Source organism: Passer domesticus, chromosome 3 (assembly GCF_036417665.1).
Source record: "Passer domesticus isolate bPasDom1 chromosome 3, bPasDom1.hap1, whole genome shotgun sequence".
Classification (NCBI taxonomy): Eukaryota; Metazoa; Chordata; class Aves; order Passeriformes; family Passeridae; genus Passer; species Passer domesticus.
This window is the reverse complement of record NC_087476.1, coordinates 66,483,658-66,506,295: the sequence shown is the minus strand read 5'-3', so window position 1 is coordinate 66,506,295 and position 22,638 is coordinate 66,483,658. Positions and strand designations below refer to the sequence as shown.

Genomic DNA, 22,638 nt, shown 5'->3' with positions numbered 1-22,638 from the left:
ATATCTTTTTTTTAAAAAGAATAAACATAATTTTCCTGGTCCTTATTTGCTTCTGTTGCAATATTTAATATATAATTATTACATTCATTGAGGTACTTTAAAGGATTTCCACTAAGGCAGAGCCTCACTTCCTCAAGTAAGTGGTACAAAGTAAATCATGGAAGACAGCAAAATCCCTAAATACAGCAACTTATGACTTTTGCTGAGCTTGATTTCTCTTCAGGCTTTAGGCAGGACTTCATGGATTGGATGCACTTGGCTTTGACTCAACCTCAAGTTTTAAACCCTCAGGTGAGAGGCCAGAATTACAAGGATGTGCACTGATTCTTACAAAAAGTTAAGATCCTATCCCCCTTTCTTATGCCCCACTTTCTGATCAAACCTGAAACATTTAAAATAGAAAAAAAGGACTTGAAATTATACTAAAATTAATGCACATGTGTAAAAAGTTAATCAGCTGACAGAAAATCCACAACCTGAGACAAATGAAGACATTACAGAGAATAATCATAAAATCAGCAGTGTACAAACATTTGCAAGACATTCAAAAAACCAGAAAGACTTTGATAACACTGCTCAAGTGAAAAACAGCACTTCAACTCATCCCTGACTTAGAAATTCTTTTTATAGGTTTTGAAATCTTGCAGTCCATTTAAACTGCAGCACAATACAAACAAATGTTGCTACAAAAACCATCACAAATAAACTAGTAGGCATACATATCACTTCCATCTTACTTTCAGTAATTACTGGAGAAGGAATTATTTTAATATAGTTTATCTGCTAGACCAGGACTACACTCTAAATTTATTTGTCAGCCACATGCTTCTGCTTTGATGTATCATTTTTATGATCTCGCATGGGTAATATTTCTTTTCCTAAAGTAGATACTGAGCTTAGCCTCATAATTCTATGAGTACCTTGTACTCTCAAAGCAGCCTGAATCCTGCTGCTTTTCTCTGTTAAAAATGGAGTTACCTCATTCTAATTATCGCTTTAACAGAAATCTTTCCAATTTCTACATATCCTGAAGAACAGCATGTGATTTAAAGTTAGTTCCATTCCTCCAAAAGTGAAATACTTCACTGTATCATAAATTATGCGCATCAATATTGCAAATTCTAGTTATCTGAATAGTTGAACAGTTTTATTCCTGTAATACATCATAAAAATTTGAGAACAAGACTCCAGAAATAATCTTCTAATTTCCTTTATGTGTCAATGTTAAAGGTATGCCTGAATTAAATTGAAATTACTTACTCTTAGGCAGAAATGCTAACCACCTATTTTAGTGCAGGCTGATACTGAAAAGGGCAGCCTGACTGTGTGTTTTGTACCCCCATCCTAGCATTAGCACTGGCAAATACCTAACTTAATGGTGAGGCCAAAACTCATCTAAATGATGTTTCTGCCAAAGGTTGCTTCCAAACAAGATAAATTCCTATTTCAGATCAGAGCTCAGAGATAGGAACAGAAAACCAGGGTATACAACAGCAGTAGTGATGAGGAGCCCATCTTTTTGCTGTCAGCTTGAACTTAAAACTGCTTCTGGAGAGATCATTAAATCTCATCTGGAACAGTGAAATTCAGGATGGGCATTCTTCATAACACTTATTTTCTCTGTTAGACATTTAAATAATAAGAGCTGAGGTACTGAAGAAAACCTCAAGTGTGTACACAGAAAATAACTATTTTTTCGCTTTTAACAGCTTTTACCATGTGTAAATAACCTATTTAACTAATTGAAGACTAGTACAGTCACTCTTGGCTTTTCAAATAGAAACATTGTGCCAAATCTTAACAACTGGGAGAGAACTGACCAAAAAAAAAAATTCTAAAGTTACAGATAATATAACATGTAATAGCGAGTATAGGCAAATGTGTTGGATTCTGAGAGCTGATCCAATTTTGGCTTTTTGTTCCTTAGTGAAAGACCAGCTGTGTGAACTAGGCTGGTAAGATAAAACAAATTTGTCAGACAATTTTCAACATACACTGAACTATGCCTCATTAATAGGACAAGAGGATACAAGAATTGTTAAAAAGGATATAATTACTGGAAATTGTGAATTACTGTGCTGTGCAAAAAACCCCCAACATTTCAAAACATATGTTAATGTGTCAGAAACCTCAATAATTCAAATGTAAATGAGAAATAAGGACCTATTCCAACAGCAATGGTGCCATCTTGTGTTTAAACAAAAAACTGCCTAAACATGCAGTAAGAAAATAGGAATTTCACCTGCTAAGCCCTTTTTAACTAAAGTTACTCAGTATAAAAAAAAGCCCTGTTTGCATTCACATTGGCCTAAGTTTTACAATTTTTGATAAATTCAGGTTTTTTTGTCAGATGAAAACCAGCAACATGCTAGATACCTTGTACAAAGCAAAAGATATAAATCAGCAAAATGGAAGGTATAGAATGGAAATCTACAGAGAGAGCATTCAGTGTCAGGCTTTCATTCCAGCGGTACAACAGGACAGAGGTGATGCTAACTGCTCCTGCTGCACGTGGCTGACTTCCAGTAGGAGCTGCCATATCAGAGTTCAGTATGTCCCTTGTTGCTGCAGCATTTGCAGACCAGACAGAGATCCTGGCACACTGCTGCTCAAGGCAACAGTGACTGTTTTGCCTGGATTTAGTCTTACATTTAATATTTCTCTATATTAGAAAACCTAGAGTAATACACGGGTGCACACACATGTTCTGTCAACGTATATAATTAGGTATCATATTAGCGAATGGTCCAAACCCAGGGATTCTTGGAGATTTCTCACAGGTCAGGCTTGGGAAGGTAGGTGTTAAAATATGAAAGACTGCCTTTCAATAAAATATTATGTGTCAATATAGCAGGAACAACCTTCAATTCAATGAAGAAAACCTGAAGCCTGAGAAGGCTTCACCATAGGAAGCTGTGGCTTAGCAGCAAGAGTTACATTTCATTTGCAGTGGGTTATCCCGAGCTCATATTTTAAAATCTATGGCACATCAGTTTTAAAGCTATACAGTGACTTCTCCATTCCTTTTATTTTAAAATAAAATTCTAAAGATTATAAAAAAGATGTGTCTTGGAGCTTTGACAACTAAGAGAACAACTTATGAAGCCTATTTCATATAACATCACATGAGAAATAACTAAGCAGCTTAGAATTTGTTAGAGACACCAAAGCTCCCTAGTTATTCTATATTTGACAACTACCCAAAGTGAAATATTTACATTACCAATTAACTAATGTTGAAATCTCTAAAATTCACATGAGAATAATAAAACCATTGTATAACAATCTGTAAGAAAACATGTACTTGTATACATCAAAAACTAGATCAAAGTATTAAAAACACATTGAAAGAAATGGTCTTTGACATTAGGGCAAATAATTATGAACATCTTAAAATTTGTTTCCATTAAAACAGCTGTAATGGCAATTACTATAGAAATGTTTTAAAAGTTTAGGTATATGCTTAGAATGTAAGAAATATGAGAAACTTCTGTCAGTACTAACAGCAGGGATTACAAAAGTTTGGAACTAAATCTACTCTGCTTAAGTCTGTCTACTAATACTCTCTGCAATTATTTTTAAATTTTAAAGTGCAGGAAATAAATGAGACCAATTTTTCGAAGAAGTTTGACACATAGGCTACTAGAACAGTTATAAAGGTTTTAAAATCTGCCATATTTTGCAGGCACCTTTACTAAAGGTTTTTCCAGAAATGGTTGTTACATCTTAACTTCCAACACAATTTGTAGCTATAATATTTAATCATATGTATCTCTATATGCCAAATACTTAATTTACCAAATTATGAGTAAAAAAGCTGAAGATTTTGCTTCCACTGAAGTTGGATCCCAATGTCTTTCTATAAAAATGACACAGCCTTAGAAAATAAATACTTTCTACCAATTCTTCTTTCTGTAAATTAATTTACATTTAGTATATTCCTTCATATTACTTCACAGCATATTGTTTATACCGTCAAATAAGTGACATTTGTAAGTGAATGGGCTGGATTCAGTAATGGCCAGAGCACTTGTTAAAATTTCTAGAAATGCTTAGTTAAATCAAGTATCTCAATATCTCCAAGGAAACAACTAACTATGATTTTTTTGAAGTTCATCTTTGATGCAAACAAAAGGGAAACATGACCCATAAGCAACAAATTCGTGACAGGTCTTTAACTTGATTTACTATCCATTCCTTAGCACTGAGCATTCACAGTTGTGCATTTAGAAGAAGACAACAAGCCAGACCAACTGATCAAAATGTTGGTGCATGAAGCATTTGCATATTGTTTTACAGAAATCTGTAGAAATGATGATGCTTTACATCAGTTGCAATAAAGTGATAAATTGACAGTGGCTCCATGTTTATAACTGTGTGTATGATGTTACCACCTTGCAGCCCTAGCACAGAAATTAAATTACTCCACACTTTGCTAGCAGCATTCCCTTGCTTCTTGTTTCCATGGGGCAAACACATGTGTGATATTAACAGCAACTGAAGTTACCAATGGAAATTATTTTAATTCTGTTTTGCACCGCATTTAGCAGTTTGTGTTTTACCCATTGACAAGGAATGGAAAGAACTTGAACTGAGTGCTCTGTATGCCAGTGCAGAGAGCTATGATCATGCCATATAGATCAAATACATCTAATTCATCCCTGAGAATACAGTTGATGGCAAACGATTTGTTTCATACAACATGGTGGTGTTGATGACAGCGACGTATTTTACAAAACTCATTGTCCATGCACATTTGGTTGTCAATTTAGTTTAAAACAATGAAAAGCAAAACCATGCAACTATTAACACAGGAAAGGTGTTTTATTTACATGAACGAGCTTAGAAGTAAGTTCAGAAGGAGCTAGAATAAGCATGCCAGATAAGCTATAGAAAACATGGTAGCGAAACAACCACATTCAGTGCACAGCAACCCACTCAAAACTATGAAAATGAAAAATAAATAATTATCTTTAAGCTTCCAGTAAACTGTGCAAATTACACAAATCACAGTATAACTTACATCCTGAAGAATGCATTGCTTATATATAAATGTTTTGCTTTTTTTAGCTGTGAAATACATTTCAAACACTTTCAGTTGAAAGGCTTACAGCTGAAACAGATGTGAATGGCTCTATAGAATCCTCATTAGCATACTTTATTAATGCTCTAACATAACTCTTTGAAAAGAAGTGGAAAAAAAATCGAGGTCGCAGTCAGTCAAATTTTCCATGTATTTTGCACAAGACAGTGTGTCTTATTTTCATAAGAGACAAAAGGGAAACTACCTCAAAGGACATTGATTTAACACGCACGAGATTAGGTGTTGTTTTTCTCAACCTGAACATTAGGTTCTAGTTACCCTGAAATTCCTTTAGGGGAACATTTGAATGCTCATGTAAAAGGCACTAATTTCTTTTTTAATTACAGATGAATTCACATAATGTATTATTGACAGTAATTTGCTTTCTTGACTTATATTCACACTTTTTCTGCCCCAAAACTAATTTTCTCTGCCATTTCTGATGTCATTGCAAGAAGATCTCAACATAAAGCAAAAATATGCCCTTTGTACAGTACTTGCTCATTCTCAGATTTCAAGGATTACTCTGTCATACTCCTGTTTGTCTCCCTGAATTTTGAACGATTCTTTGCCTCAAATACTGAATTATGATGAAAGGGATTAATATTTTGGGATAAAATTTAAATTGCCAAACAGAAAAACAAAAGGGAGACTTCAGGAAAAGAAATCTCTTCCTCCTTCAAGCTATGCTTCCACACAACCTGTGAAATAGTGGCTTAGCAACTAGTTTTGCTATGTAATTTCAACCTAAACTGACTGAAGAGATAAAATGAAATTATCCTACAATGACATACTAATTTGCTAAATGAAAACAAAATGAACAGTAGCAAAGTGATTCTGCAATCAAAGTAACCATATCAAAGTTAAGGAAGAAGAGTCCCTTTCCCAAAGCTAAATCATACAGCCTCTTGCTTTCATTTATTTAATGAGCCAGTTGTCAGAAGCAGAGTTATTTCCATTCCAGCCGTGAAAGGGTTCAATCTACCTGCATACAACATATCCCAGGGCAATTTTGTTACCAAATTAAGACACAAGTTTAGAGCTGGTAAGGTATTGTGTCACTGTTAGATGCAAAAAAAATACAGCTCTGGAACAGCAGTGGGGAATACTTATACATATACAAGCCAGTCCTCTTCCAAATGAATAAATGAAATCATGATAGTACCTCTTTCCTGACCACAGCCATATAAAAAAATCTGACCATATGGCCATGAATACAACATATAAAAAAGAAATGGCATCAGCAAAATGTTCCCAAAACCAGCACACCTTCACAAAATAGTGGAATCATGTTGTGACTTGTACAGACTGAACTCTTACTATGTATGAGAATTTCATCCATATAGAAAAAGAGAAGTGCAACTGCAAAATCAGAGAATTTAAATCACCAATATCCTTGATTTTTTAGATTATTATGCCCAGTGTATTTAGTACAGAAGCAGCCCACAGAATTACCAAGTAGAGTAAAGAATGAAAAAATTAATAATAGAATGCATTGAAATTTGACTGTTTGCCTTTTTTTTGCTGCTGGGTTAGTGCTGCATAGAGTAAGGCACTGAATTAGAAAGAGTAGGTTTTTTTCTAGTTCCTACCTATGTCATTGGTTACCATCTTGGAAAACTTTCTGCTTTTGGTCTTCACTGTAAATAATATTATAATAAAAAAAAATCAATCTAAGTGTACCAAAAGGTGAACTAAAGAAAAAAATAAGACTAAAGAAAAGAAAAATACTGTACCCTTTTCTATAAAATTATTCATTTTTTGTTCATCATCAGAATTGTTTGGTGAACCAGAACCTACAAGTGGAGACAGAATGAAATGGATATACATTTGACATGAATGAAGGGGATACAGCTTTGACACAAAAATCAATGTATATTAATACACTTAAGATATACATATATTATACAATATATGTATATACATAATATACAAAATTATATACAAGATCTGAGTTTAACAAAGATACAAAGAAAACATCAAATACTGATATTGGTATTCTCTGTAGCTGTATTAGATATTATAAAGTACAAATTACTTTGGCATGACACAATTCTGGCATATTGGAATTAGCCATAGAACTTACAATGCAAGGTACAATGCTGCACATTGCAGTGAGTTTATTGCTAGAAATAATGTCCTCATTGAACAAATGTTTACACTGAATAACTAAATGGCTCTACTAATCATTGCTCCAGACACAGAGATTAGCCCAAGTTATGATTCACAAAACACAGCTGTAACAATAAACACAAGTTCTATAAATCTGTTTGGGTTTTTTTTTCCAGTGCAGTAAATTACTGTTGGACCACAGTTCTTCAACTACTCTGCAGACATCTCTGAGCCAATAGTGCCACCTGGCGTTTTCTGTATCCCAACCCTGAAAAACTGATCTTAGCAACACACCACAGCTTCAGGCTTACCATTGTCATGAAATTAAACGATGGCCAGGATATTAAAACAATTTGTCTAAAAAATTTAAAATTTAATTGGATTTTATATTGTGGAAGTGTAAAAACAGAATAGAACACAAGCATTTTGGCACTTCTGAAGACAAAAACTTGACAGTTTAAATGCTGTACAATCTTTTAGGTCAGATAAACATTCCCAGAGTCTAAGCCTAGTACTGCTTGACATCTATAGAAAAAGCAGGAGGTAAGATTATTCCTCCTGCATTTTCACAGTATTTCTATAGTTCTGTGCTACTGAAACCCTATAATTTTGTGCTACTGAAGGGTAGGATACCCTTCTAACTTGCACAGGCAGGCAGTCCCTTTCGCAGTCCTCTCATCTATATAACTCCCCATTGGAGGAATTCTAATGGAAGTTAGCTTCCACTTCACTTGGACATGGAAAGGTGGATTTAAGCAAATGCAGACTTCCGTCCAAACAGTGACTGGTCTCTTTTACAGATCATAACAATGAACACCAATAAGGCATTCAATTGCCAATCCCATCCTCTAATCTTAGAGCTAGTAGCATGCAAACATTTTGTGTTTGTGTATTCTCTTACTAGAAAACCTCTGGACTGAAAGAAGTTTCCTTAAATTTAGCCTCCATCCTTCTTCTCAAGCTCACCAATACTCCACAGCAAATTTCTCAAAAAGGTCCTCTCTTACCTCTGAAAGCTAAATGCCACTTTCAAGCTTGTTTTCAGTCTTGAGATTTTGCCCAGAAAAGATATAAAACTCAAACCAAACCTAAGGAATTGCAGTTCTCTCTTCACAAGCATCAATAAATTATTTCCACACCAGGGTGGTGCATCCAAGATTTTTTTCAAAGGAAAAATTGTGAAGTCCACCATAAACTTAATCTCATTCACTGAGAGCAAAGGACAGAATCAAGGGAAGCAAGGCACAGTCCAGCCTTGCTACTAGAAGTTTCTATTTTACAGGAGAATGCAAGAATTACATTCCCCCTCTATCTTTTGTCCATTCACTATTTTTGGTACTTTAGACATTTTTAAACCTTCTTCAGCTCACACTCAACTCAAACAAGCAGGAGGAAGGTAGGGGAAACCAATTATTAAAATTAGGAGTTTTTGATAAACCTTAATTTTCATCTTTGGAGTTGCCTTCATTACACTGTTGCAGAAGTGCTGAATTGAGTTTTACTCTACTTCAACACCCAATTATGAAAGAACCCTCTTATTTAAACTACACAGTGTTTTAAGTGTTTAAGTGGTACACACTAGGAGTTCTTTGGGCTAACATTTGGGTGAGTCTGGAGCAGGGGGGAAAAAGGTCATTTAAAGTTATGATTCATTAGCTGTTCATTGCAGACATTCTAGTGTTCCAGAACCTAGATTTAGCCCAGACTTTTTAACTGGGTCAAATTCAAATGCCATAGTGAATTGATAACTATGCTCAACCCTGACAGACAAAGGATTTACTGCAACTGCAGCAATGTAGAGCAAATTGTTTACAGGCATTGGTCTCAGTATATAAAAATGAAATAGGAAACATGATCTTGATTCTCAACACCATAAAAAAGCTTTCATTATAAACTACACTGAAGTTGATGACTTCAGCATGCCAATACTTCGCAACACAGATTTGTCATAAAATCGCATCTTCAGGCAAGACTTTTAACTAAAACTCACATCTAGGTTTTGCTTTAATTATAAATAAATCAAATTTACTCTAAGAAAGAGCTAGCAAAATGAAAATTACATTCATTGATCTAGAGGTGTGTTTTGCATAATTTAAAATGAACACCAAAATACAATTGTCAAATTAGAAATTAAAATTTATGTTAAAATTTCTACTAGTGCTACAAACACAATGTCTTGGTTTGTTATGCTTTCAATTTGGCTTTGAAAGATACAGGCTACAACAGAAAAGATCTTTAGACTCCCATCTTAGTTAGCATTTTACACTACATTCTATTTTACGTGCTTCATTTAAATCTGCAGTTGGGTCCTTTAACCTTGAGTAGTTTTGAATGAAACAAAATGACATCTTTAAAAGTTCTCCAAGCAATAAGTAAAGAGAAGTGACAATTTTTACCTACTACAAAAACTATTCACTCTAGGCACTGACATGCATTATTAAGTATTTACATGGTTATAGCCTCAACTAGCCAACATGAAAATAATTAATCTTGAAGGTTTCACTTAAAATTTTCACATGCAACAGTGGCAACTGGAAAACTGAAAAAAAAAAAAAAAAGGGTGCAGGAGGAGGAGTATTAAGTACTCCTTAAGTATTAAGTAGGGAACTCCTACTTTCTCAGGATGCTGGTTTCGCTCAGAAATAATCTCTACCACTTCTGAGGGATATGAAACACAATCACACAAATTGTTACAGGAATTTGTGCATCTCTTGTCAATGCTTCAAAATTCCATTGTGCAGTATGTTCCCTAAGGCATAAATATTTCAGCTTATTCTCTCTGCAATCATCTTTGTGACATACCCCTATTGCATCTCTTAAGTCAGCCTTATTTTAAAAATGCAGTTGTTCAAGACAGCAAAATTTATGACACTTCCAAAAATTTGTGAGAGGACAACAGGTTTTATACAATTACTTAACTAGTAAGTGTTAACTTAACACATGACATCTTCTGGGAAAATAAGAAGCTGAAGATCAGGGAAAGTTGTGATTACCTGACGTGGGTGACTTGCAGCGGTCTTCTGGCACCACCGTACCTTCATTTATATCACACAGACCTGCTGAAACATAAAACCAGTGTATTATAAATACAGTTCCCATTTTATTTTTACTTCCACTGCAGTCAGGAACTTCATTTCTTATTAGAGACAAACAAGCCAGTTGTGATAGAATTTCTGTTACATACTACTCTTTTTGACATTACCCACAGTAACTGTGGAGTCACTTTTTCCTACTGAAGTTTTCTTTGCAAAACACACACTACCAATAAATTTCAGTGAAATCCATTATATTTTCAGCTAGACAGACTTATCAGAACAGTTAATTATTTACATTCTACAGGTATATATTAAGCATAAACATAATTTGTTTTGAAAAAATCAGTTATATTAAAAATGTAATTGCAAAAGCAAATAATATAAAAGAGAGTCTTGAAGATTACAAACATGATGTGTGAAACTACAGTGCCTTTTTCCAAACTACTTTTCCACTGTTACAGTGATATGCCCGTATTTGCCAATTTGTATTGCCAAGTTAATTTTCCAGAAAAACTCCTTATTGGTGTCACTTGGAGAACTCAGGTGTTAGGGTATTCATAGGTGTTCTCCCTTGCATGGAAGAATTTCACTAAATTTCTTACAGCATCAAATCTGATCAATTTGAATAACTGCAGTATGTGAACATCTGAAAGCTCAGTCCTTTCATTCCAGTGAAGGCAATAAAACTTAGTCATACACAATCAAATGCAAAAGATGGAAGCTGCCTCAAAATAGTCCTAAATATAATAATAATTGCATAAATTAAAAGTATACAAGAAATTTTCTATTTCAATTTTGACAAGAAATTGCTGTCAAGACTGTCCACAATTAAGAGAAGTGCATTTTGTTGATATTTTAAAGTTAGTAATGCATCTTCAGGTTTATATCATGAAGCTTTCCTACAGAAATTTCATGATGTCACACTAAGGCAAACAAGCATGAATCAGGCAAACAATACTGAACAGTAATAACTAAGAAATATTTGCTAAAATTACAGAGTTTTGCATGCACACAAATATTTCCAATACTCAAAAAGTTTGAGTGTTAATGATAATGGCTAAGGCAAGAAAGGTATCACATGGAAAGCCTGTCTATACAACTGCACACTACACATTCACCAGTGCGTCTGTACATATCTGTTAACCAACAAAAATACAACAGCTCTACTCCATAAAAGTTTTAAAATTTCCAAACACTTAATCAGAAGTTAATAGTTTAAAGGGAAAAAAGGTTCTCCTGAAATGACATATCAATATGGAACACATCGAAAGTATGTTACATTAACAGTTCCATTTATCCAAAATAGCCTTTTTAAGATCACTAAGAGCATGTATAGCTTAAACCCCAAAACTCAATGACTAGAATCATCAAATGACCTTAAGGCTTTGTTAACCCAACATTTAACAGTCCTGGAACCAATTTAAATTCTAAAATGTCAAATGGAATTCCAGGTGGAAGCTATATCTTTCCACTACACAGGAGAAAGAAAAGAGCAATTTATTTAGTCATCTGTCAGTAAATCAATGAACACTATGGGATAATGAGAGCTTTATACCAGAGTTTTAAACAGGCACAGGAGACTAAATGTTTTGAACTAGACAGGATTGTGTAAAAAGATTTTTGAAAAATCCTAAAGTTGCTTTCACAACAAGCAATACAAGTTTTAGATGAGAGCTGTGCTGGGAGGATAAACCCATAATGTGCTCTTCGAAGTAGTTGCACCCTCAGGAGCCAAACCAAATAAATTCATACATGCAGTTCAGGAACACAATTTCCTCCTTTCCAATAAAGATTAATTCTTTACCTTCAAAAGAAGAGTTTTAACTTCTTGTACAAATTCTCCTATGAAAATTCATTAATTGACAGCAATAGTCTTTAACCAAGAATGAAGACACCTGCACACTTGAATTTTTTGTAGGAACTCTCAAGGCTATAGTTTGATTAATATACATCTTAATTAATAATGAGAATAAGTGTGCATTATGGTAATCATTATGGCATGTAAATCTTGGATATCTGTTCACAGCCATTACTGCTATTACTTAGGAGAGAAAAGGAACAGGAATAGATGAAAAGTAATTTTAGCTATGATTGCATTAGTAATTAAACTGAGCAGAGTATAACAAGAACGATCTAAGTTTGTGAACTAGGAGGGTCTGCCCACGACCAAGCTGAAGAAACTTGCAAGATAATCTCTTGCTGTTCATCTTAAAACCCCAGGTATACTGATAGAAGCACTGGGAGCAAGACAGCTCTCCTGGAAAAATTCTCTGCATGCAAATTGCTATGAATTACAAAAGAAAATTGATCCAAGAGTTTCTGTTTCAGAAATAAAACTATATCCTTCTATAACACCAATACATGTACAAGTGACCTCCTAATAATATTTTAGTTTATCTCTGCAAACTCCAGAAGCAAGAAAATTAGAATCTCGCCAAATTACCGAAAATTAAATAACGTCATTGAAGACATCGTTACCATATTGCATTAAAAACTCCACAGAATTACCACTGAAATTAACTGATATATAAAGTTTCATGAGACTTAGTCATTTTTTTGCACAAGCCTTAAGCAGGAATATCTCAGAAGAACCTACAATTTGAATGAAAACAGTGCAATTAAAAATTACAACTAAAGCTAACTTGATATGATGTAAAAGTTAGAATTAAAAACAACCTGAAAAACAGAGTAAAAAAAAACCAAACCCCAAGTCCAACAATAAAACTTTCTGATACAGTTTTGGCCTTGGCTGATGTCAGTCACAACTGATGTTGGTCTCATGACATTTAAGCTAAAAATTCAAATAGTGCGTGAAGGTGAATGGGAAAAAGAACATGACCAAGCAACTCCAGAAGAGTTCCAGGCATGTATTTTCTTCCAGTTTGTCTCCACCCCACTTTTTGAATCATTCACAGATTACTGTCAAAAAGCTTTTTGATGTAAAATAAAAATTTCAAAAAGTCACATGCAGGTAAGGACTGCTTAATTTTTGTCAGAAACCTAAACTGCCTCTGGGACAACTAAGAAATACTAACTTTTAAAGAGTTGTACTAAATTGCACTAATCAAAAAGTCACATAAAATCTTGTAACTCTCACCAACAGTAATTTGCAAAAAAAGAGTTATGATTGATGTTCTCTGTGAACTTATGGAGCTAAGCAGGAAAAAATAACAGCTATATAAGTTTTGATGTTTCATCATGAAATTATGACCTGTCTCATTTTTTTATCAGTACTGATTTAATGACTCCTGTCTTATTTAGCCAAGAGTACCTCAATCAAAGGTCACCTAACAGTGTAAGCCTACATCTTGTATAGTTTTCATCACACTATAAACTTTTACTTACACATTTCATGTCTTTGGGCACATGGCCAAAGTTGATTTTCTACACCCTCCCCCCTCACTATACGACTCTGAAGGCAAACTTTGATTTTGTTTTTAACCTTGACAAGCACCTGATGACACTGTCTGGCAGGCCTTAACAAAACACATATACTGCATGCTTCACAAACTATAAATTGCCACCCAAAACATGTGAGTAGTATACCTGGTACGAATCACTGATAAATTCCAAAACACGATCCCAACTGGGAGCTTGTATCTGTAGAGCTAGCCTGAAATGACATTTTACAGTCTAGCTAGTGTAGAGAGCCTTGTCTCTAAATAGATGCTGCTTTAAGACGGGAATCTGAATTTCTTTTCTGAGTAGAAAAAATAAGATGACAGAGAAATACATCATATTCTTGCAACACAAAAGAAGGGAAAAAAAGCTTGCATTTCCATTCATATTTTCGAAGATATGTAACTCTCACTCTATGAAATTTTTTAAAAGATGCCTTTGCAAATTTTTACTTCTTTGATTAAGTTACTAAATCTTAAGTATGTTGGCATATACTGATAATCTATTGAATTGACATTTTATGCTGAAACATACAGAATATCCAGGTTTTGATGATGAAGGACCAATCCTTCCTGCCTTTTCTGGACGTGGTTGAATGTACAATAGCAATATGCTGCTGTGTGGCAGGCTGCCTGAATGCATATGTAAGCTAGTATGGTTATTTTTTCCCTTAAATACACTGTTGTTGTCTCAAAGAATAGGAATTTTCTAAACCAACCACATTAGATAGAAAAACACTTTTTCTAGGAAGATTTAAATATTAAGTACTAGTACTCCCTGAAGATTATTAGTTGTATAGCCATTGAAAATATCTTATTAATAGATAAAAATAATCTTGAAGTATTAAAATAGAAATGTTTTCAAGATAGAGATTCAATGAAGGCACATCTTTCAAAGCAAAAACAAGGCAGCATAAACTCCTCACATTTTTGAAAACACTAAATGCAGATAATGAATGTTCAAGAAAGGGAGAATGCAAAATCCCAAAGTGTTCTATCTCATATAGTTCCAATCCTATAAATAAATCAAAGGGTAGTACTTAAATATATCAGACTCATTATTTGTGGAAAATTATTGAAGCAATTATTGAAGTCTGGGCAACACATACATTGAAAGAACTACAAATAATGAAAAATGTTAAATGATAACTAAAGAAATTATTTTCAGTTTTTAAAACAACTGTAGCTCCAGTTAACCCAGATACTGTCAGGATGCTAAACAGAAAGAGAATTACAAGGGTTATAAAATTAAATCTCAGATACAAAACTTGTTTAAACTTATACCTAAATAAAATAGTCCAAGTAAATTCAGCTTTACAATATTTACTGGTTTTGGGATTTCTACCCATCTTTATATTTTTTTTTTCAAAAAAATAATCAATCAGTGCCAGATCCTGGTTTTCAGTTCTGTACCATCTTAAGGTGGAGGCATTTCTTTTATGCCTAGCTCCCTTTCTGCCATGGCAGTAGAGGAGGAAAGACTATAGAGAAGCCAGTATTTGGCAATTGAGACTATCCTCTGAGATGTATTTCTTTTTTCTTGTTGGGGGAAAAGAAATGGCAGAACTATGACTCAGACTAGAATTTCAAGTTTGTTTTGCAGTTTTGTTTGTTTGCTGTTTTTCTTTTAAAACTCCATTTTTAGAGTAGCTTAATCTGCTCTACTTCATTAAAAAAAGGGCTGAGATTACCTACCTCTGCCTGAGGGCTGAAGAAAACTGGCATCCTAAGAAAAGGAACAATGCTATGCTTTTAAAAAATAAGCTTTACATTCTCCAGATTCTTGAATGCTGTGAATGATGTCGTAAGTCAGTCTCTCTCGGGTAATTCATGGTTCTGATGGCTTACCTTCCTCACACAGATACCTGAACTTCAAAGCTGCTTGGAAACTGAACAGGGCTGTTCACAAACACCTCTTAATCCCTATAAACAACATTTTTATAGAAGTGACTTTTCACTTTTAGAAGAAGAATCTCTCTATAATCAGAATGTTTATTCTTATCATTGCTACTAATACTCTAACTCTGGACTTCTGAAGCTTTTTCTGCCAGAAAGGGAACCATGCAAGGAAAGTTTCTAGTAACATAACACTAAATTTTTGAGTAAGATCTTAGCTCTATAAACACCAGCAAATTCTGAGATAGGATCTCCTTTTGATTTTGAGATTTATTTATCTAAAAACACAAAATACAGACACTATTATGGCTGCTTTTTTCCTTTAAATTTCTTTTAAAGATAACATGAATGAGAAACACGAGGGATGCAGGATGGATTGAAACCAGTTTCGATAAGTAAAACAATTACTTAAAAAGAGCTAAAGAAAATAATTATGGTGAGTGAACAAAACAAAAAAATCAAGTTCAGATGCTCAAAAAATATTTGAATGCCATGAGATGACTTACTTATATAAGAGGTGCGAAGCTTTTTCACAGACTCTGAATATAAGTTAGAAAGGCCGCACATGCAAGAAGCCACAGTCAGCATACCTTCATGAAGCAATGAGAAAAGGAAACACGGAGACACTAACAGTACTTTTGAGACAGAAAAGCCAGCCAAGTAACTTGTACAACCAGGTTATTAAAATGCCATTGCCATGCAGATTGTTAGTATCAGAAGTTAAGATGAAAAAAATACAATTTCATATAACAGCTATACTAATGAGCAAAAAGGGCTTTCATCATGAACATCTTAGAGACAGAGTTGAAACACAGAGTTATGTGAATCCAATTTATTGGATTAAAATAACATCAGTTAAGAAAACAAAGGCAAGTGATGTTTAAAGCTCCAAAAGGCAGTTTATAATCTATATGCATCAGCCAGAATTTAAGCCCTTTACTCCCAGGACAAATTAACACAGTCAAACAGTAAAGCTATTTCTTTCTCTCACAGTTTATATCACACAAGAAAATATTTTATCTGACAGGATACCAACTGTGTATGCCCTGCTCTATATGAACGATTTTTAGATCCAATTCCTCAGTTGAAATAAGCTGACTGGTGTTAACTGGATCTTTTTCAAACCATCCATTTACTATATCCATTACCTCTTAGAACATCCATTTCAATTTGAATAAAATATTACCTGAAGAACTTTCAAGGACTTTACTCTGGATCTCCTAAAGAAAGTAACACTCAATCATGAGGAATGGTTTTTTTGAACAGTTTATTATCATGCCTTGTGCTGTTTTCTGAAATAACTTAGGAGTATTCATGACACATCAGGGAGAAGAAAATTTTAAAATACTAAATTTTTCCTTTGGTTACAAAAAGCTTTGCATTTTGATTGAAAGTCCTTTTTAGCTGAAAAAGGACACTCTTCAGCATATTTTAAAATCAAAGTCCTTTTTCTTTCTATTTCAAAGGGATTTATTTTACCAGTTTGTATGTAGAAGTTTATTTTGTTCATTTCAATCTCTCTCAAGCATAACATAACAGTATTAACAACATAACATGATTTAGCTCATCAGTGACATTTCTAGTCAAATTTTAAAAAAGGAAGTCAAAAGATCCCAGCAAACACTCAGGCTATCCTGCAAACATTAATGGATTTACATAAACATGTAATATGGGTACTAGCTTTATCAGAAATATCAGGATGCTTCCTCATGCTATGTAAATTCTTGTAAACTGCATAAATCCATTGTAAACTGACTTTTTTTTCTTAAAATACACATTACACTGAAAAATAAGTAATGGTATGAAGCATCAGTATATTCCACTGAGCAACAATTTTTAAGGAAAGATGTATTAACAAAACTGCAATAGTGACACTAGCAACAGATAAAGAAGAAAGAAAACCACAGTGAAGAATGTTTGTATTCAAAGAATACACACTAAGAGTAGATGAGCCTTTCTTCTGAGCTTAAAATATGTTTTGGGTTACCCACCTCCAGATGGCTGCCGAGTTTTTCGGGGAGATCGTGGCTCCCTGCGATAGGGATCATTGGAGCCATACAGTTCAATAGTGCCTAGATTCAGGAGCACTGTCTTCTGGAGGTAATCAACCATGGCAATACCATTACAGTTTCCAAAAACTACTCTGGAAAAAGAGAAGTTAAAGGAAAAACAATGCTAATGAAATGTTGGAAATGCTTCATACAAATATTTTTTGCAGTACAGCATTTAATACTTCCTAATTTTTAGGAATTATCCTAGATTGCACTTCTTTAGAAATTCCTATTTTAGAGTGTAGTATTGATTAATTCTTCTCTCATACATGGTGCTGAATAGAACAGACCAGTCTCAGTGTCCTTGCCAACCTATCTGACACAGAGCCTTAAGTGACACTTACTCTTGGCTGTACAGTGCCAGGTGAGGAAGAACGATGCTGATCTGCTTCTGCTGTTAGCATCATCAGCATCTGCCATGACCCAAAAGGAATGCTCTCAATAGCATAAGAAAGTGATTACCTCTATTTTGCTGTGCAGCTCATGTGAACACACACAGAGACTCAGTTTTAATGGATAGTTTTAAACCACTGTGACGGAATAATGGAAGAGATGTGCAGAATACACTTACAGGCCATATGCTGAGTTGATGGCTAAGCTGGTTATCTGTTGAGGAGGTTCCCCACTCACCCACACCAGCTGGATAACGAGCTCAATTTGGTAACCTGGAGACTGCTTGAGAGGAGAATTTTTGACTCTGCAAAGTAAACAAGACATGGAGTGTCACATTTCAGTGTCTCAATTTTTTCCTTATGGGATCAGAATTCATTAAATTCTACACTACACTGGACTTCAAAATGTTGAAAAATTGTAAAAACTATGATCAAAAGTAAATAAAAGCAATCAGAAGAAAAAAACAGAAGAAAAATTGACACTAGGAATTCACTTTTTTATTCACTACCTAATTGAAAATTAATTGAACAATGATCACAAATTTTTCATTTTTTCCAACCTCAGAACAAGGCATAACAGTGCTATTATGTTGTATTTCCTTTAATAGATATAGGTGCTCAGTCAGTGTCTAAGAAAGAAGGAGTTACGTTTTTTTTTTCAGAGTTTCCAAAATAACTGATTTAGAGAACAGAAAAGGTTGAGAGGTGTACATGGAATGAGCACAATGACAAGGGAAACAGAAACAAAATGTATTGAGATAAATGCAAATAAAAAGCTGAGGATATGGCAAAACTAAAATGAAAACAAAAAAATTATTGTAATGGCAGACCAATTGTATGCAATGAACCTGGGACTGGGGGAATTGAAACTCTTGTAAAGACTTTGCTTGCATGCTGACAAATAAGCAGAAAAGATTAGGTATTGTATTTTCTTACACAAGAAATTTTATGTAGAACAAGCTTCTGTCTCCCCAGTTCCACTTATTTTACCCATTTATTCTCACTAATGGAAATTTGAAATTGATATTTGAAAAAATATTTGAAAATATTTTACATAAGTTTAGAATTTTCCAATTTTTCTACTTTGATGAATTTCCTTCAGAAATACACCCCTCCAACTCAGTACAACCAATATAATTTGAAAACTCTTACCCAAATACAGCAACTGTATCAGAACTGTTTTCTAAATTGATACACTCAAAGAATTAAAATCCCAATTGGGATCTTAAACTTCAGAAAACAAGGTATATACTTTATATCTCTAGTTATATAATCCATATTTCTTACATTCCGTTAGAAAAAGTCATGGCTCATAAGTCCCATAATGCACTCTTGTAGGAGAGTAAAAAAAGATAGACTTTTTAAACTCTAATTTTTCTAAATGGGTACAAGCTCACAGAAAGAAGGTTGCAGAAAAAGCTTGCAATTTAAAAAGATTAAAAAACTTGTCAAAGACCTACAATGAGAGCACTATTAGGCATCGTGCAAAGTGCAGATCCATGACAAAGGGATATTTAATTAATTCTGTTTCCAAAACGCAAAGTTGTTCCCTAGCATGATTTTCAAAAAAGAAATATGTTTATAAGCCTAAAGAGTCAGCACTCAGCCACCTATCTGCAAGAATTTTCACTTCTGATTTGCTTCTAAAACTTTAGGCTCTGCAAAACTAACAGATGAAACATATTCAGACATACTTGGTCTAAAGTTAAGGAGAACCACAGAGCATCAACTTACCTACCTATTCATTTCAAGGACAATAAGAGATCAAAGTGACTGAATTGCTGCTATTAAAAACTGTTTGCTCTAAGGCATGATCATCTATCACTATACTAACATTATACCAAATTCTCCTAAAATCAGGTAAACCAAAAGGCAAGGATTGTTTTTTAAGTCAGCTTAAGAAGTTTAAAAAATTAACATTCAATATTTATTTCTTAAAGCAGAGCTCAAATTTCAGATACTTGGAAAACTTTGCTTTACAAAATAAAACATTTTCACCAGCAATGACATATCTGTAATGATATCAAAGTACATATACTCTGACATATTCTTGCAATGTTTCAGACTCACTGAAAGCATAACAGAATAAACTTACTTTAAACATGGGACATTATCACGAAGTCCATCAGATGAACTGCTACTAGTAGATGGATGAGACTGGGGAACAATGGATTGGGGATTGGAACCTGTGCCTGGAGTTGGTACAGGTGGCGCCTGCTCACCATCTGGAGTTTCAACATCATTTATTTCATACAGGAGACGTACTTCCAGCATCTGTAAATTAAAGGAAACAGAAATATCAGTAAAGTCTGCCTTTCAAAACACTGAATATGAAATAAATGAAGTGCAAGTGAAGCAGTAGTGATAAAAGTGACACCCAGAACTTTTCCATTTTTTGAAAGATAACCATTTAATAAACAGTGTAACAAAGACACGTGGTTTTCAGAAGTACAGAGTCATACTATTACAGACTGAATATCTGAAGACAGCTAGAACTTGAATGTCTGACATATTTTCCAGTTTTTGAAAGTTTGCTTCTTAATAGTGAAAGAAATTAAATACTGGACTTATTTAATTATCATTCTGCTGACATACATATTTAGCTATGAAGATGACTTGGTTTATGTACTTCAAGAATGGTAAAACAGAGCTAAAGCCACACAGATTGCTAAATTTTTACTGATGTAAAATACTGTACACATGGTGACATAGTTCGGTATTTGATGTTGTGTTGAACTGGATCATACACTTTAAAGAGCTGAATTTTAAATTCAACATGACTTTAGATTTCCTTTTCCAGGATCTGTAACAACATCAGAATTAACAGCAGCGCAGTGTAAAGGAAGTTTTCAACTGTTTCACTATCATCCACAAAACAGAACTTAACTCAAAGAGTATAGAATTACAGAACAGAGAACTATATAGTATTTTTTTAAATACTGTTGAAGAGTACTGAAGATTAACTTGATTTGGGCTGATTATAAAAACTTAGAAAAAAACTATTCCCTAAGAAGGGAATGTACTTGTACATAAAAAACACATAATGAAAGCTACACACCTCAGGTCCATAAACTACAACTTACAAGCGAGCAGAATAGGGAGGGGAGGGTGTGTGTGTGTGTTGGAGCAAGGGGTCAGAGAAAAACAAAACTACATTGCAATTAATGCTTAGAACAGGCAACACCTTATAATTAAATGTTAAGTTTTAGTTCATACATTCAAATACACAAATTTGCATGTGTGTGTTTCTGATTTAACAAGAAACTTCTCAACTCTTGTAATCGATTCACTGTATCTTATACAGACACAGCAAAGTTCTTAACAGATTTCAAGGCGTGTTTGGCACATTTTTATTCTTCTAGTTCTGCATACTGCAGAAGTTTTGATAGGACAGATGGCAATTATGAAGACTCAAGGGATCAACTCCCTAAAAGCTTTGAAATTCTTCAACTCCATAGGTCATCCTCTTCTGTTTTCATTATACCTTTGATACAGCCAAGTTTTGATACACTATTTGTTTTCATAGATAGACCAAAGAATGATTATTGGCTGCAAAACCTCAAAATGTCACTGAAAACCTGTATCTCGGTGTGCAATATTTACTTTTGTTGAATTTTATAATTAATTACTTTTTCTCCAAAAACTCTCATCTGTTTTGAGTCAATTATTTTTGTCCATTTCACTAATGTAATTAAAAACAAAAAGAATAAGAAATTGTTAGAACAGTCTTATTATAGCTAAATCCTACAAAGTTAAAAAATGGTTATAACTCTTTACCGGAATGACTTCTGTGGTCACTTCCTGCTTGCTGAACCTGTAAATAATGACATGTGCAGAAACTCCAGCTATGCACAGCATTCTACTTTCTGCACACCATGAGATGATCTGAATAGCATATGGATCTTCATCAACTATATCTGTGTTTGGCCTCTCATCTTTATTCCGTGATTTTTCAAATACTTTGGCTGTTTTTAGCTTATAGAGTACTTGCAGCGTTACTAGAACAAAGCAAAAGAGAAAAATCAGTTTTGAGCTAAACATATAGCTAATATATTGATACAGCTAATTCTCGAATTGTACCCTTCTCAACTGAAATTTTAATTCTGTGTTAGATTTTCTTTCAATTGTCTTCATGCTGACTTCAAACTTCACAGGCGCATTATCCTATCAATGGCCCAAATTACTGCTATAAATACTAATCACAACATTAGGAAAACCTAAATTACAGCATGCCTTCTCCTCTTCCATATTTCATTGGTTTTATCTGAATCACATTTCCCTAGATCATCAATAAGACTGTCACATTAGAAAGACTCAGAAGTTTTTGAATCTATAATAAAGAGGATACTTGCAATTTCTCCCTTAACAGGTTTATTTATCTGTTTAAGAAAGAAACTAAGTAACTTTAACAGAATCTCCTTTTGACAGATCTATGCCGAATAGAATTTTTAAGCACACAATCAAGCAGGTTTGGCTTACCCCCTCCTCTTTCCCAGGTTCCACTCCCACTCCAAACCGAAATTAAAGATCTATAACACTCCAAACAGTCCTCCTCCCAGCTTTTAAACATATACATTGCATCTGCTTCCTCCCACAACCACACACGCCTTAGCCTTTTGGAAGCTCACCAGTTTTCCACAAGTTTTCAAAGACAACTGATGACGATCCCAA

General features: G+C 34.1%; 1 protein-coding gene across 11 annotated transcripts in view; it reads right to left on the bottom strand.

The window, feature by feature from the left end:
• STXBP5 (syntaxin binding protein 5) overlaps positions 1-22,638 on the bottom strand; it is a 101,240-nt gene that overhangs the window by 13,524 nt on the left and 65,078 nt on the right. For 3 of the 11 annotated variants that reach the window (XM_064413647.1, XM_064413648.1, XM_064413657.1), the window contains 8 exons: positions 21,745-21,965; positions 20,063-20,241; positions 18,147-18,272; positions 17,516-17,667; positions 16,031-16,114; positions 10,189-10,254; positions 6,820-6,879; positions 6,676-6,723 (listed from right to left, as the gene is read on the bottom strand). In XM_064413647.1, the coding sequence (XP_064269717.1) occupies positions 6,676-6,723; positions 6,820-6,879; positions 10,189-10,254; positions 16,031-16,114; positions 17,516-17,667; positions 18,147-18,272; positions 20,063-20,241; positions 21,745-21,965 (936 nt within the window). The remainder of the gene's footprint in view (positions 1-6,675; positions 6,724-6,819; positions 6,880-10,188; positions 10,255-16,030; positions 16,115-17,515; positions 17,668-18,146; positions 18,273-20,062; positions 20,242-21,744; positions 21,966-22,638) is intronic. The other 8 variants (XM_064413651.1, XM_064413652.1, XM_064413653.1 and 5 more) reach the window with 5 other exon arrangements.